Source organism: Oncorhynchus nerka, linkage group LG3 (assembly GCF_034236695.1).
Source record: "Oncorhynchus nerka isolate Pitt River linkage group LG3, Oner_Uvic_2.0, whole genome shotgun sequence".
Lineage (NCBI taxonomy): Eukaryota > Metazoa > Chordata > Actinopteri > Salmoniformes > Salmonidae > Oncorhynchus > Oncorhynchus nerka.
Genome location: NC_088398.1, coordinates 15,011,646 through 15,028,903, shown reverse-complemented (window position 1 = coordinate 15,028,903; position 17,258 = coordinate 15,011,646). Strand labels below are relative to the sequence as shown.

The 17,258-nt window shown below is 48.7% G+C and overlaps 1 protein-coding gene across 1 annotated transcript in view; it reads left to right on the top strand.

Annotated features, from left to right (window-relative positions):
- The window catches only part of LOC135564295 (zinc finger protein ZFPM2-like), a 301,401-nt gene that overhangs the window by 189,562 nt on the left and 94,581 nt on the right, over positions 1 to 17,258 (top strand). Inside the window, 1 exon segment of the mRNA XM_065008784.1 lies at positions 175 to 299. Within this exon segment, the coding sequence (XP_064864856.1) occupies positions 175 to 299 (125 nt within the window).

The following is a 17,258-nucleotide window of genomic DNA, read 5'->3' as shown; positions in this document are numbered from 1 at the left end:
ATGACATGATGACCGTTTCGATGCTTGGTGTTTTATGACATGATGACCGTTTCGATGCTTGGTGTTTTATGACATGATGACTGTTTCAATGCTTAGTGTTTTATGACATGATGACCGTTTCAATGCTTGGTGTTTTATGACATGATGACCGTTTCAATGCTTGGTGTTTTATAGGAGAGCTGGATGCGTTCCACAAGGATGGGGAGCGTCGGATCCACAGCCGCCAGCAGCTCCCTGTGGGAACCACGTGGGGACCTTTCAACGGGAAGATCGAGATGAACATGGATGGCAGCGGCATGGTAGGTCATGCTTTTAATGTCTGTCTCTTTCTTTCACTTATTCTGTCAGAGTCACATTGTTACTGGGGCTGCTCTGGGAACATAAAAAAAAACAGAGAATACCATCAAATTATCTGTCACTCATTTGGTCCATAACCTAACCTTTACTTTGCTAAAAAAGTTAGTATTTTTAGTTCACCAGTCATCTGTCGTTCCTAGAGGCCTTGCCCGCCAGGCTACTAGAAGTTCCTTCCACCAATACCATACAGTGAGAGTGGGTGGGTAAAGCCTATTCTACTGGAAGGAGGAGGGAACCAATTCCCATGACAGAGTCAGACCCACAGAGTTGACTTTTCAGGGATCAAATTGGCCCTCACAAAAGGCTTTGGTGTGCATTAATTTCAACCATTTAATCTGCATATTTTAAGACTAAACATTTTAATTGGTGAATTTTTTAGTCGAGTCCAGACCCTCGATTCAATGAACTAACGATCCATTATATTGGATGTTACTATTCTCACCCCAGCTTTACACCAATCAGCTGGCCCCTCTTGTCTTAAGACATCTCAGTGAAGTTCCTCTTTAACGGCTGGAAAATATGTTGACCTGGTGCTCTGGTGAAACGACGAGTCCTCCAGGGTTTTGATATTTCATTTTGCATTTGGATTAATTAAGAAAATTCTTATTAAAAATTGTAACCAATCTCATATTCATCCTGTTAAGAAACATAAGGAAAAGTCCACTAGGATTTTAGACTCAGAGGCCCTGCCCGTTCTTGTGGATTTCTTTAACCCTATAACTTTATTAAATCATTCTCTGAGCTGTTTCTGATTGTTTTCTAAGCTCCCCTCACGGTTCTAAAGTCATCAATGGCTTTAAATATTTCATCTAACCATGAAATATGGACTCTTTTCGGGTCCAGGCCTGTTATCCTCAAGCAAAGAGTGATTCTAAGGATGAACACCTCAAGCCACTACTGAGCATGACATGCAAATATAGTTCTCTTCCATTTTTGCATGAATTTACATGAAAGGTGGGTAGCCAATGTGACAGTCTATTGCCCTCAGAGTGAACAACTAGTGTCAAATGCATCCTCATATGGTTGAGATGCAGTTATCAGAGTATTTGTACTAAAGGTTTCCTACATTTGTATACTTCATAAACATGAAGTTAAGATGTAGTAAGTAACTAAATACATTTTAAAACTGTACACATTCTAAGAGACTGAGCTGTTGGACAATATTGTAATGTTCTAGATTGTTAGTTACAGCCCTCTGCCTTCGCCTGAATCCTTCCCTGAGATCCTCCTATCTTCAGGCGTCTAACAGAGGCAGGTGCTAGGCTTCACCTGTAATGGCTTGTGGAGGGGTTACAAAGAACCGAACATCTTCTCTCAATTAAAGGTAGAGGAAGAGCTCTCTGGCATATTGCTTTTAAGGATCTCTCCTTTCTGTGTCTATTCTCATGGGTACATATGCTATGCTTCGCTGCTTGCTCTCCTCTCTCTTCTCTTAGTCTCAGTCATCTCTCAAATGAGCTGCTGGCTGTTAGCAGCTTCTCACAATACCTCATTAAAGCTGAATTCCAGTAACTTATTTTGGTTTTATTGAGCTGCCTGTTTTACTGTGATACGAACATACTTCAAATTTGCCGTAGCTATAGATAAACAAGAAAGCTGGCAATCAATTCCCTCCTATTTCCATCAGTGACTCATCTTACACTGCATGGCTTAATTTACCAACCACCTGGTCGTTAAAGGAGTTTTGCTGGTGTATATATACAGTAGTACTGTAAAAAAAACATTGGCAACTTCCACAGAAAGGTATTTTAGCTCTTGTTTTCTAGTGAGGGAGGAAAGGGACTTAGTTGTATTCTGCGTCTTAACGATATACTGCCATTTAAAGACAGAGACCAGCTCTAATGTCTCACCCAACCAGAGAAAGCCTTACGAGGGGAAATAAAATAGGGACTAAGAGAAAAGAGCAATGTAAAGGAGAAAGAAAAGAGAAAGCTGGGTAGTTTTGATGCATGTCAGACCAGCCTCGTGTTCCTCTACAGGGTCAGGAAGGCAGTATAAAGCATTTGAAGGTAGAAATAAACCCTGATTGTTTCATGGGTCTCTACTTCATTCACCCAAGAGGGGCTCTCAGTCATTCTCAAGAAGTATGACCTCTAGGGACTATTAAATCTCTTCTCTCTGTGTTAGATTGTGAAACCACAGAGGTGAATGAATTACCCAATGGCATGGCAGCTCTAAGGCATTAACGTCACCTGTCTTTCTCTCTCACACTTTGAAATCCAAGCTGGAAACACGTGACCTTCTTGTGTGATATTGATATGCCCTCGATGGAATCGAAAGGGGTCTTTCAAACACGTCACTCGCAGACTTCTGTATCTAGTCTTCCATGATTGTAGCATATATTCAAAGTTAGCTAGTACTGTGTGTCATGCGGTCTCACCACTTGAAAAAGTCCCATGATGCAGAAATTCATTGTGATTATTCCATAAAGCTTGCACTTGTAGTGCTGTCCATTATAGTAGTAGCAGAGATTGTCAGGGGTGGCCAGTTGTGAGTCTAATGATTACACCAATGAGGAGTGTAGTGTTCAGGAGTCAGAGGGGATGAGTGGTAACTGCATGCAAACTGTGTTAGCTCGCTGAGCTAAAGCTGAGGATTTAAGATGGAGGAGCTAATGCGATTTTTCAGGTGTCAGGCAAGGTTTCTCATCACCAGTGGTGTAGTGGAGGATAAGCACAGTTTATGCACCTTTTTAAATTAATTAAGCGAGCGTTTACACAAATATTGCGAGACAGTTCTTTGGTTGCTGGTATTACTTTATTCAGCATTGGTCAGTTGAACAAAGCTAGATCAGCTTTAATATTGAGGATTGTTTAATTGTTTGCATCATTTAAAATTCCCCAGTTTGTTTATCACTACCACCCCTCCCCTGATTGGAGTAAACTAACGGACTACTAGGGCCGGGACGATATCAGTATCGCAATATTTTTTTCATGGCAAAAATGTAAACACAAAGCAGACCAAACCCCTGCTCTGTAAAATGTTGTGTGTTATAGCTTGAAAATAAATCAATAAATCAATGTGACTCTGGGTGACAACATAATGATGTCTGTTTCTAACATTAGGGCTGGTATCCTGTTTTGTTTTCTTACCACGATACTAATGAGTATTTTCATTATTTTATTTCACCTTTATTTAACCAGGCCAGTTGAGAACAAGTTCTCATTTACAACTGCGACCTGGCCGAGATAAAGCAAAGCAGGGCGATACAAACAACAACACAATTGGCTCATTCATCCCCCTCCTCTCCCCTGTAACTATTCTCCAGGTCGTTGCTGCAAATGAGAACGTGTACTCAGTCAACTTACCTGGTAAAATGACGGATAAATAAACACAGAGTTTCACATGGAATAAACAAACATACAGTCAATAACACAGACAGAGTATGGCGATACTGGTATCATCCCAGCCCTACTACAGTACTTTTCACTCATATGTACGTTACATGTAGTCAAATAATTATACATATATTCCTCATTTCCCATTGGCTCAGGATTTTTCAGATCCACTAACAATACAGTTTGCAGTTCTAGCTGAACCCTGATATAGGTCTCTATGGGTCTGCTGTGGGTCTCTATGTGTCAACTGTTAGTCTCTATGGGTCTACTGTGGGTCTACTGTGGGTCTCTATGGGTCTACTGTGGGTCTCTTATGGGTCGACTGTGGGTCTCTATGGGTCGACTGTGGGTCTACTGTAGATCTCTATGGGTCTACTGTAGGTCTCTATGGGTCTACTGTGGGTCTACTGTGGGTCTCTATGGGTCTACTGTGGGTCTACTCTAGGTCTCTATGGGTCTACTGTGGGTCTCTATGGGTCTACTGTGGGTCTGCTGTGGGTCTACTGTGGGTCTACTGTGGGTCTCTATGGGTCTACTGTGGGTCTCTATGTGTATACTGTGGGTCTACTCTAGGTCTCTATGGGTCTACTGTGGGTCTCTATGGGTCTACTGTGGGTCTCTGTGGGTCTGCTGTGGGTCTACTGTGGGACTAATGTGGGTCTACTGTGGGTCTCTATGGGTCTACTGTGGGTCTCTGTGGGTCTACTGTAGGTCTCTATGGGTCTACTGTGGGTCTACTGTGGGTCTCTATGGGTCTACTGTGGGTCTCTATGGGTCTACTGTGGCTCTCTATGGGTCTACTGTTAGTCTCTATGGGTCTACTGTGGGTCTGCTGTGGGTCTCTATGGGTCTACTGTGGCTCTCTATGGGTCTATATGGATCTACTGTGGGTTTACTGTGTCTCTCTGTGGATCTACTGTTAGTCTCTATGGGTGTACTGTGGGTATACTGTGGCTCTCTGTGGGTCTACTGTGGTTCTCTATGGGAATACTGTGGGTCTCTATGGGTCTACTGTGGGTCTCTGTGGGTCTGCTGTGGGTCTACTGTGGGTCTCTATGGGTCTACTGTGGCTCTCTATGGGTCTATATGGATCTACTGTGGGTTTACTGTGTCTCTCTGTGGATCTACTGTTAGTCTCTATGGGTGTACTGTGGGCATACTGTGGCTCTCTGTGGGTCTACTGTGGTTCTCTATGGGAATACTGTGGGTCTCTATGGGTCTACTGTGGGTCTCTGTGGGTCTGCTGTGGGTCTACTGTGGGTCTCTATGGGTCTACTGTTAGTTTCTATGGGTCTACTGTGGGTCTCTATGGGTCTACTGTGGCTCTCTATGGGTCTCTATGGGTCTACTGTGGGTCTGCTGTGGGTCTCTATGGGACTACTGTGGGTCTCTACGGGTCTACTGTGGGTCTCTGTGGGTCTGCTGTGGATCTACTGTTAGTCTCTATGGGTGTACTGTGGGTATACTGTGGCTTTATGTGGGTCTACTGTTAGTCTCTACTGTGGGTTTCTATGGGTCTGCTGTGGCTCTCTATGGGTCTAATATGGTTCTCTATGGGACTACTGTGGGTCTCTATGGGTCTACTATGGGTCTCTATGGGTCTACTATGGGTCTCTATGGGTCTACTGTAGGTCTACTGTGGGTCTACTGTGGGTCTCTATGGGTCTACTGTGGATCTACTGTGGGTCTCTATGGGTCTACTGTGGGTCTCTATGGGTCTACTGTGGGTCTGCTGTGGGTCTCTATGGGTCTCCTGTGGGTCTCTATGGGTCTCTATGGGTCTACTGTGGGTCTGCTCTGGGTCTCTATGGGACTACTGTGGGTCTCTATGGGTCTACTGTGGGTTTCTGTGGGTCTGCTGTGTATCTACTGTTAGTCTCTATGGGTGTACTGTGGGTATACTGTGGCTTTATGTGGGTCTACTGTTAGTCTCTACTGTGGGTTTCTATGGGTCTGCTGTGGCTCTCTATGGGTCTAATATGGTTCTCTATGGGTCTACTGTAGGTATACTGTGGGTCTACTGTGGGTCTCTATGGGTCTACTGTGGGTCTCTATGGGTCTACTGTGGGTCTACTGTGGCTCTCTATGGGTCTACTGTTAGTCTCTATGGGTCTACTGTGGGTCTGCTGTGGGTCTCTATGGGTCTACTATGGCTCTCTATGGGTCTATTTGGATCTACTGTGGGTTTACTGTGTCTCTCTGTGGATCTACTATTAGTCTCTATGGGTGTACTGTGGGTATACTGTGGCTCTCTGTGGGTCTACTGTGGTTCTCTATGGGAATACTGTGGGTCTCTATGGGTCTACTGTGGGTCTCTGTGGGTCTGCTGTGGGTCTACTGTGGGTCTCTATGGGTCTACTGTTAGTTTCTATGGGTCTACTGTGGGTCTCTATGGGTCTACTGTGGCTCTCTATGGGTCTCTATGGGTCTACTGTGGGTCTGCTGTGGGTCTCTATGGGACTACTGTGGGTCTCACGGGTCTACTGTGGGTCTCTGTGGGTCTGCTGTGGATCTACTGTTAGTCTCTATGGGTGTACTGTGGGTATACTGTGGCTTTATGTGGGTCTACTGTTAGTCTCTACTGTGGGTTTCTATGGGTCTGCTGTGGCTCTCTATGGGTCTAATATGGTTCTCTATGGGACTACTGTGGGTCTCTATGGGTCTACTATGGGTCTCTATGGGTCTACTATGGGTCTCTATGGGTCTACTGTAGGTCTACTGTGGGTCTACTGTGGGTCTCTATGGGTCTACTGTGGATCTACTGTGGGTCTCTATGGGTCTACTGTGGGTCTCTATGGGTCTACTGTGGGTCTGCTGTGGGTCTCTATGGGTCTCCTGTGGGTCTCTATGGGTCTGCTGTGGGTCTCTATGGGTCTACTGTGGGTCTGCTGTGGGTCTGCTGTGGCTCTCTATGGGTATACTGTGGGTCTTCTGTGGGTCTCTATGGGTCTACTCTGGGTCTCTATGACTCTATATGGGTATACTGTGGATCTGCTGTGGCTCTCTGGGTCTACTGTGGGTCTGCTGTGGGTCTGCTGTGGCTCTCTATGGGTATACTGTGAGTCTGCTGTAGGTCTGCTGTGGGTCTGTTGTGGCTCTCTATGGGTATACTGTGAGTCTGATGTGGGTCTCTATGGGTATACTGTGGGTCTGCTGTGGGTCTCTACGGGTCTACTGTGGCTCTCTATGGGTCTCTATGGGTCTACTGTGGGTCTGCTCTGGGTCTCTATGGGACTACTGTGGGTCTCTATGGGTCTACTGTGGGTTTCTGTGGGTCTGCTGTGTATCTACTGTTAGTCTCTATGGGTGTACTGTGGGTATACTGTGGCTTTATGTGGGTCTACTGTTAGTCTCTACTGTGGGTTTCTATGGGTCTGCTGTGGCTCTCTATGGGTCTAATATGGTTCTCTATGGGTCTACTGTAGGTATACTGTGGGTCTACTGTGGGTCTCTATGGGTCTACTGTGGGTCTCTATGGGTCTACTGTGGGTCTACTGTGGCTCTCTATGGGTCTACTGTTAGTCTCTATGGGTCTACTGTGGGTCTGCTGTGGGTCTCTATGGGTCTACTATGGCTCTCTATGGGTCTATTTGGATCTACTGTGGGTTTACTGTGTCTCTCTGTGGATCTACTGTTAGTCTCTATGGGTGTACTGTGGGTATACTGTGGCTCTCTGTGGGTCTACTGTGGTTCTCTATGGGAATACTGTGGGTCTCTATGGGTCTACTGTGGGTCTCTGTGGGTCTGCTGTGGGTCTACTGTGGGTCTCTATGGGTCTACTGTTAGTTTCTATGGGTCTACTGTGGGTCTCTATGGGTCTACTGTGGCTCTCTATGGGTCTCTATGGGTCTACTGTGGGTCTGCTGTGGGTCTCTATGGGACTACTGTGGGTCTCTACGGGTCTACTGTGGGTCTCTGTGGGTCTGCTGTGGATCTACTGTTAGTCTCTATGGGTGTACTGTGGGTATACTGTGGCTTTATGTGGGTCTACTGTTAGTCTCTACTGTGGGTTTCTATGGGTCTGCTGTGGCTCTCTATGGGTCTAATATGGTTCTCTATGGGACTACTGTGGGTCTCTATGGGTCTACTATGGGTCTCTATGGGTCTACTATGGGTCTCTATGGGTCTACTGTAGGTCTACTGTGGGTCTACTGTGGGTCTCTATGGGTCTACTGTGGATCTACTGTGGGTCTCTATGGGTCTACTGTGGGTCTCTATGGGTCTACTGTGGGTCTGCTGTGGGTCTCTATGGGTCTCCTGTGGGTCTCTATGGGTCTGCTGTGGGTCTCTATGGGTCTACTGTGGGTCTGCTGTGGCTCTCTATGGGTCTACTGTGGGTCTGCTGTGGGTCTCTATGGGTCTACTGTGGGTCTGCTGTGGGTCTGCTGTGGCTCTCTATGGGTATACTGTGGGTCTTCTGTGGGTCTCTATGGGTCTACTCTGGGTCTCTATGACTCTATATGGGTATACTGTGGATCTGCTGTGGCTCTCTGGGTCTACTGTGGGTCTGCTGTGGGTCTGCTGTGGCTCTCTATGGGTATACTGTGAGTCTGCTGTAGGTCTGCTGTGGGTCTGTTGTGGCTCTCTATGGGTATACTGTGAGTCTGATGTGGGTCTCTATGGGTATACTGTGGGTCTGCTGTGGGTCTCTACGGGTCTACTGTGGCTCTCTATGGGTCTCTATGGGTCTACTGTGGTTCTGCTCTGGGTCTCTATGGGACTACTGTGGGTCTCTATGGGTCTACTGTGGGTTTCTGTGGGTCTGCTGTGTATCTACTGTTAGTCTCTATGGGTGTACTGTGGGTATACTGTGGCTTTATGTGGGTCTACTGCTAGTCTCTACTGTGGGTTTCTATGGGTCTGCTGTGGCTCTCTATGGGTCTAATATGGTTCTCTATGGGTCTACTGTAGGTATACTGTGGTTCTACTGTGGGTCTCTATGGGTCTACTGTGGGTCTCTATGGGTCTACTGTGGGTCTACTGTGGCTCTCTATGGGTCTACTGTTAGTCTCTATGGGTCTACTGTGGGTCTGCTGTGGGTCTCTATGGGTCTACTGTGGCTCTCTATGGGTCTATATGGATCTACTGTGGGTTTACTGTGTCTCTCTGTGGATCTACTGTTAGTCTCTATGGGTGTACTGTGGGTATACTGTGGCTCTCTGTGGGTCTACTGTGGTTCTCTATGGGAATACTGTGGGTCTCTATGGGTCTACTGTGGGTCTCTGTGGGTCTGCTGTGGGTCTACTGTGGGTCTCTATGGGTCTACTGTTAGTTTCTATGGGTCTACTGTGGGTCTCTATGGGTCTACTGTGGCTCTCTATGGGTCTCTATGGGTCTACTGTGGGTCTGCTGTGGGTCTCTATGGGACTACTGTGGGTCTCTACGGGTCTACTGTGGGTCTCTGTGGGTCTGCTGTGGATCTACTGTTAGTCTCTATGGGTCTCTATGGGTCTACTGTGGGTCTGCTCTGGGTCTCTATGGGACTACTGTGGGTTTCTGTGGGTCTGCTGTGTATCTACTGTTAGTCTCTATGGGTGTACTGTGGGTATACTGTGGCTTTATGTGGGTCTACTGTTAGTCTCTACTGTGGGTTTCTATGGGTCTGCTGTGGCTCTCTATGGGTCTAATATGGTTCTCTATGGGTCTACTGTAGGTATACTGTGGGTCTACTGTGGGTCTCTATGGGTCTACTGTGGGTCTCTATGGGTCTACTGTGGGTCTACTGTGGCTCTCTATGGGTCTACTGTTAGTCTCTATGGGTCTACTGTGGGTCTGCTGTGGGTCTCTATGGGTCTACTGTGGCTCTCTATGGGTCTATATGGATCTACTGTGGGTTTACTGTGTCTCTCTGTGGATCTACTGTTAGTCTCTATGGGTGTACTCTGGGTATACTGTGGCTCTCTGTGGGTCTACTGTGGTTCTCTATGGGAATACTGTGGGTCTCTATGGGTCTACTGTGGGTCTCTGTGGGTCTGCTGTGGGTCTACTGTGGGTCTCTATGGGTCTACTGTCAGTTTCTATGGGTCTACTGTGGGTCTCTATGGGTCTACTGTGGCTCTCTATGGGTCTCTATGGGTCTACTGTGGGTCTGCTGTGGGTCTCTATGGGACTACTGTGGGTCTCTACGGGTCTACTGTGGGTCTCTGTGGGTCTGCTGTGGATCTACTGTTAGTCTCTATGGGTGTACTGTGGGTATACTGTGGCTTTATGTGGGTCTACTGTTAGTCTCTACTGTGGGTTTCTATGGGTCTGCTGTGGCTCTCTATGGGTCTAATATGGTTCTCTATGGGACTACTGTGGGTCTCTATGGGTCTACTATGGGTCTCTATGGGTCTACTATGGGTCTCTATGGGTCTACTGTGGGTCTACTGTGGGTCTCTATGGGTCTACTGTGGATCTACTGTGGGTCTCTATGGGTCTACTGTGGGTCTCTATGGGTCTACTGTGGGTCTGCTGTGGGTCTCTATGGGTCTCTATGGGTCTGCTGTGGGTCTCTATGGGTCTACTGTGGGTCTGCTGTGGCTCTCTATGGGTCTACTGTGGGTCTGCTGTGGGTCTCTATGGGTCTACTGTGGGTCTGCTGTGGGTCTCTATGGGTATACTGTGAGTCTGCTGTAGGTCTGCTGTGGGTCTGTTGTGGCTCTCTATGGGTATACTGTGAGTCTGATGTGGGTCTCTATGGGTATACTGTGGGTCTGCTGTAGCTCTCTATGGGTATACTGTGAGTCTGCTGTGGCTCTCTATGGGTATACTGTGGGTCTGCTGTGGGTCTGCTGTGGCTCTCTATGGGTCTACTGTGGGTCTTCTGTGGGTCTGCTGTGGCTCTCTATGGGCCTACTGTGGGTCTGCTGGGAGTCTGCTGTGGCTCTCTATGGGTCTACTGTGGGTCTGCTGTGGCTCTCTATGGGTCTACTGTGGTTCTGCTGTGGGTCTGCTGTGGCTCTCTATGGGTCTACTGTGGGTCTGCTGTGGGTCTGCTGTGGCTCTCTATGGGTCTACTGTGGGTCTGCTGTGGCTCTCTATGGGTATACTGTGAGTCTGCTGTGGGTCTCTATGGGTCTACTCTGGGTCTCTATGGCTCTCTATGGGTCTACTGTGGGTCTGCTGTGGCTCTCTATGGGTATACTGTGGGTCTGCTGTGGGTCTGTTGTGGCTCTCTATGGGTCTACTGTGGGTCTGCTCTGGGTCTCTATGGGACTACTGTGGGTCTCTATGGGTCTACTGTGGGTTTCTGTGGGTCTGCTGTGTATCTACTGTTAGTCTCTATGGGTGTACTGTGGGTATACTGTGGCTTTATGTGGGTCTACTGTTAGTCTCTACTGTGGGTTTCTATGGGTCTGCTGTGGCTCTCTATGGGTCTAATATGGTTCTCTATGGGTCTACTGTAGGTATACTGTGGGTCTACTGTGGGTCTCTATGGGTCTACTGTGGGTCTCTATGGGTCTACTGTGGGTCTACTGTGGCTCTCTATGGGTCTACTGTTAGTCTCTATGGGTCTACTGTGGGTCTGCTGTGGGTCTCTATGGGTCTAATGTGGCTCTCTATGGGTCTATATGGATCTACTGTGGGTTTACTGTGTCTCTCTGTGGATCTACTGTTAGTCTCTATGGGTGTACTGTGGGTATACTGTGGCTCTCTGTGGGTCTACTGTGGTTCTCTATGGGAATACTGTGGGTCTACTGTGGGTCTCTGTGGGTCTGCTGTGGGTCTACTGTGGGTCTCTATGGGTCTACTGTTAGTTTCTATGGGTCTACTGTGGGTCTCTATGGGTCTACTGTGGCTCTCTATGGGTCTCTATGGGTCTACTGTGGGTCTGCTGTGGGTCTCTATGGGACTACTGTGGGTCTCTACGGGTCTACTGTGGGTCTCTGTGGGTCTGCTGTGGATCTACTGTTAGTCTCTACGGGTCTACTGTGGCTCTCTATGGGTCTCTATGGGTCTACTGTGGGTCTGCTCTGGGTCTCTATGGGACTACTGTGGGTTTCTGTGGGTCTGCTGTGTATCTACTGTTAGTCTCTATGGGTGTACTGTGGGTATACTGTGGCTTTATGTGGGTCTACTGTTAGTCTCTACTGTGGGTTTCTATGGGTCTGCTGTGGCTCTCTATGGGTCTAATATGGTTCTCTATGGGTCTACTGTGGGTCTGCTGTGGCTCTCTATGGGTATACTGTGAGTCTGCTGTGGGTCTCTATGGGTCTACTCTGGGTCTCTATGGCTCTCTATGGGTCTACTGTGGGTCTGCTGTGGCTCTCTATGGGTATACTGTGGGTCTGCTGTGGGTCTGTTGTGGCTCTCTATGGGTCTACTGTGGGTCTGCTCTGGGTCTCTATGGGACTACTGTGGGTCTCTATGGGTCTACTGTGGGTTTCTGTGGGTCTGCTGTGTATCTACTGTTAGTCTCTATGGGTGTACTGTGGGTATACTGTGGCTTTATGTGGGTCTACTGTTAGTCTCTACTGTGGGTTTCTATGGGTCTGCTGTGGCTCTCTATGGGTCTAATATGGTTCTCTATGGGTCTACTGTAGGTATACTGTGGGTCTACTGTGGGTCTCTATGGGTCTACTGTGGGTCTCTATGGGTCTACTGTGGGTCTACTGTGGCTCTCTATGGGTCTACTGTTAGTCTCTATGGGTCTACTGTGGGTCTGCTGTGGGTCTCTATGGGTCTACTGTGGCTCTCTATGGGTCTATATGGATCTACTGTGGGTTTACTGTGTCTCTCTGTGGATCTACTGTTAGTCTCTATGGGTGTACTGTGGGTATACTGTGGCTCTCTGTGGGTCTACTGTGGTTCTCTATGGGAATACTGTGGGTCTCTATGGGTCTACTGTGGGTCTCTGTGGGTCTGCTGTGGGTCTACTGTGGGTCTCTATGGGTCTACTGTTAGTTTCTATGGGTCTACTGTGGGTCTCTATGGGTCTACTGTGGCTCTCTATGGGTCTCTATGGGTCTACTGTGGGTCTGCTGTGGGTCTCTATGGGACTACTGTGGGTCTCTACGGGTCTACTGTGGGTCTCTGTGGGTCTGCTGTGGATCTACTGTTAGTCTCTATGGGTGTACTGTGGGTATACTGTGGCTTTATGTGGGTCTACTGTTAGTCTCTACTGTGGGTTTCTATGGGTCTGCTGTGGCTCTCTATGGGTCTAATATGGTTCTCTATGGGACTACTGTGGGTCTCTATGGGTCTACTATGGGTCTCTATGGGTCTACTATGGGTCTCTATGGGTCTACTGTAGGTCTACTGTGGGTCTACTGTGGGTCTCTATGGGTCTACTGTGGATCTACTGTGGGTCTCTATGGGTCTACTGTGGGTCTCTATGGGTCTACTGTGGGTCTGCTGTGGGTCTCTATGGGTCTCTATGGGTCTGCTGTGGGTCTCTATGGGTCTACTGTGGGTCTGCTGTGGCTCTCTATGGGTCTACTGTGGGTCTGCTGTGGGTCTCTATGGGTCTACTGTGGGTCTGCTGTGGGTCTCTATGGGTATACTGTGAGTCTGCTGTAGGTCTGCTGTGGGTCTGTTGTGGCTCTCTATGGGTATACTGTGAGTCTGATGTGGGTCTCTATGGGTATACTGTGGGTCTGCTGTAGCTCTCTATGGGTATACTGTGAGTCTGCTGTGGCTCTCTATGGGTATACTGTGGGTCTGCTGTGGGTCTGCTGTGGCTCTCTATGGGTCTACTGTGGGTCTTCTGTGGGTCTGCTGTGGCTCTCTATGGGCCTACTGTGGGTCTGCTGGGAGTCTGCTGTGGCTCTCTATGGGTCTACTGTGGGTCTGCTGTGGCTCTCTATGGGTCTACTGTGGTTCTGCTGTGGGTCTGCTGTGGCTCTCTATGGGTCTACTGTGGGTCTGCTGTGGGTCTGCTGTGGCTCTCTATGGGTCTACTGTGGGTCTGCTGTGGCTCTCTATGGGTATACTGTGAGTCTGCTGTGGGTCTCTATGGGTCTACTCTGGGTCTCTATGGCTCTCTATGGGTCTACTGTGGGTCTGCTGTGGCTCTCTATGGGTATACTGTGGGTCTGCTGTGGGTCTGTTGTGGCTCTCTATGGGTCTACTGTGGGTCTGCTCTGGGTCTCTATGGGACTACTGTGGGTCTCTATGGGTCTACTGTGGGTTTCTGTGGGTCTGCTGTGTATCTACTGTTAGTCTCTATGGGTGTACTGTGGGTATACTGTGGCTTTATGTGGGTCTACTGTTAGTCTCTACTGTGGGTTTCTATGGGTCTGCTGTGGCTCTCTATGGGTCTAATATGGTTCTCTATGGGTCTACTGTAGGTATACTGTGGGTCTACTGTGGGTCTCTATGGGTCTACTGTGGGTCTCTATGGGTCTACTGTGGGTCTACTGTGGCTCTCTATGGGTCTACTGTTAGTCTCTATGGGTCTACTGTGGGTCTGCTGTGGGTCTCTATGGGTCTACTGTGGCTCTCTATGGGTCTATATGGATCTACTGTGGGTTTACTGTGTCTCTCTGTGGATCTACTGTTAGTCTCTATGGGTGTACTGTGGGTATACTGTGGCTCTCTGTGGTTCTCTATGGGAATACTGTGGGTCTCTATGGGTCTACTGTGGGTCTCTGTGGGTCTGCTGTGGGTCTACTGTGGGTCTCTATGGGTCTACTGTTAGTTTCTATGGGTCTACTGTGGGTCTCTATGGGTCTACTGTGGCTCTCTATGGGTCTCTATGGGTCTACTGTGGGTCTGCTGTGGGTCTCTATGGGACTACTGTGGGTCTCTACGGGTCTACTGTGGGTCTCTGTGGGTCTGCTGTGGATCTACTGTTAGTCTCTATGGGTGTACTGTGGGTATACTGTGGCTTTATGTGGGTCTACTGTTAGTCTCTACTGTGGGTTTCTATGGGTCTGCTGTGGCTCTCTATGGGTCTAATATGGTTCTCTATGGGACTACTGTGGGTCTCTATGGGTCTACTATGGGTCTCTATGGGTCTACTATGGGTCTCTATGGGTCTACTGTAGGTCTACTGTGGGTCTACTGTGGGTCTCTATGGGTCTACTGTGGATCTACTGTGGGTCTCTATGGGTCTACTGTGGGTCTCTATGGGTCTACTGTGGGTCTGCTGTGGGTCTCTATGGGTCTCTATGGGTCTGCTGTGGGTCTCTATGGGTCTACTGTGGGTCTGCTGTGGCTCTCTATGGGTCTACTGTGGGTCTGCTGTGGGTCTCTATGGGTCTACTGTGGGTCTGCTGTGGGTCTCTATGGGTATACTGTGAGTCTGCTGTAGGTCTGCTGTGGGTCTGTTGTGGCTCTCTATGGGTATACTGTGAGTCTGATGTGGGTCTCTATGGGTATACTGTGGGTCTGCTGTGGGTCTCTATGGGTATACTGTGAGTCTGCTGTAGGTCTGCTGTGGGTCTGTTGTGGCTCTCTATGGGTATACTGTGAGTCTGATGTGGGTCTCTATGGGTATACTGTGGGTCTGCTGTGGCTCTCTATGGGTATACTGTGAGTCTGCTGTGGCTCTCTATGGGTATACTGTGGGTCTGCTGTGGGTCTGCTGTGGCTCTCTATGGGTCTACTGTGGGTCTTCTGTGGGTCTGCTGTGGCTCTCTATGGGCCTACTGTGGGTCTGCTGGGAGTCTGCTGTGGCTCTCTATGGGTCTACTGTGGGTCTGCTGTGGCTCTCTATGGGTCTACTGTGGTTCTGCTGTGGGTCTGCTGTGGCTCTCTATGGGTCTACTGTGGGTCTGCTGTGGGTCTGCTGTGGCTCTCTATGGGTCTACTGTGGGTCTGCTGTGGCTCTCTATGGGTATACTGTGAGTCTGCTGTGGGTCTCTATGGGTCTACTCTGGGTCTCTATGGCTCTCTATGGGTCTACTGTGGGTCTGCTGTGGCTCTCTATGGGTATACTGTGGGTCTGCTGTGGGTCTGCTGTGGCTCTCTATGGGTCTACTGTGGGTCTTCTGTGGGTCTGCTGTGGCTCTCTATGGGTCTACTGTGGGTCTGCTGTGGGTCTGCTGTGGCTCTCTATGGGTCTACTGTGGGTCTGCTGTGGGTCTGCTGTGGCTCTCTATGGGTCTACTGTGGTTCTGCTGTGGGTCTGCTGTGGCTCTCTATGGGTCTACTGTGGGTCTGCTGTGGGTCTGCTGTGGCTCTCTATGGGTCTACTGTGGGTCTGCTGTGGCTCTCTATGGGTATACTGTGAGTCTGCTGTGGGTCTCTATGGGTCTACTCTGGGTCTCTATGGCTCTCTATGGGTCTACTGTGGGTCTGCTGTGGCTCTCTATGGGTATACTGTGAGTCTGCTGTGGGTCTCTATGGGTCTACTCTGGGTCTCTATGGCTAGGGAGTGATGGATGATGCTGGGGGAAAATAGTGGTGCATTACAGTTGTCAAGGCGGGACTAACAGACAAGAGGAAAGTGAGAGAGGACAAACAGGGGGGAAGAGCATGACAGGTAATCTAGACATCTGTAGGACAGAGATAGGGTCACATCTCCAGCCTTTATCAAAGAGGAAAGCAGATTTCACAGCTGATGGAAGGCCGTGGCAGCAGCCCCAGGTCGCAGGGGTGCTGGGTTTGTTGTGAGGTACTGTAGCTATCCACACACAGCCTGCTGCTGCTATAGGAACTTGTTAACACACACACACCTCTGGTTAGACACTCCAACCAAAGTTGTTCTTCATGCTTTATCAGTGTTAGATGATCACACTAGGTCTAAACCCCCCTTTTCCTAGTTGATATTGTCTTCAAAGAAATAAATATAAGTGGTACTTTAATGATGGAATACATTGAACTGATTTTAGGTTCTCGGTGTGTGTGTTGTATCAACCATAGAAATAGAATGTTCTCTCAGTAAATGATTTATCCCAGAAGGACACAAGGACTGAAGTCTAAACAAAGTAACTGCCTAGTGTTGGAGTATTGTGTAGTGTGTGAAGGAGAGGGAGAGGGCACAGAGAGAGAGAGGGAGGGAGAGGGCCCAGAGAGATAGAGGGAGTTTGACGAGAGATAGGGAGAGGCACAGGGCCCAGAGAAGAGAGATAGAGGGAGAGAGAGAGGGAGAGGGCCCAGAGAGAGAGGCAGATGGCCCAGAGAGATAGAGGGAGGGAGAGGCACAGGGCCCAGAGAAGAGAGATAGAGGGAGAGAGATGAGAGAGAGAGAGAGGGAGAGGGCCCAGAGAGAGAATGAGAGACCATTGAGCGAGAGCCCAGACAGAGATAGAAAGTGAGCTGTCCAAAGCTGCAACCCCAGCTTGTCAGTACCCTGTTTTTCTCTCTCTCTTCTCCTCTCTGACTGATGGAGCTGCCAGCGCTCAGCCTCATCCTTCACTTCTCTCACTTCTTCCCCTGATCAATCAGACTATTAAGCTCCAATTACACCAGCCAGCCCCGCCACACAACCAGGTGAGAGACAAGCACATTCAGCCAGCCCAGCCCAGACACGCACGGCCCAACCAGCCAACACTCCCAAATTAACCCAAATGAATAGTGACACTGATACATAAATGTCTGCAATCGGGGGCTAAATGACACGTCTGTGTCGAAGCTATTGAGTAGCAGGTGTCTTAAAAGTAGTAATTACACAAAGCGGGACAGGATGTGAAAAAA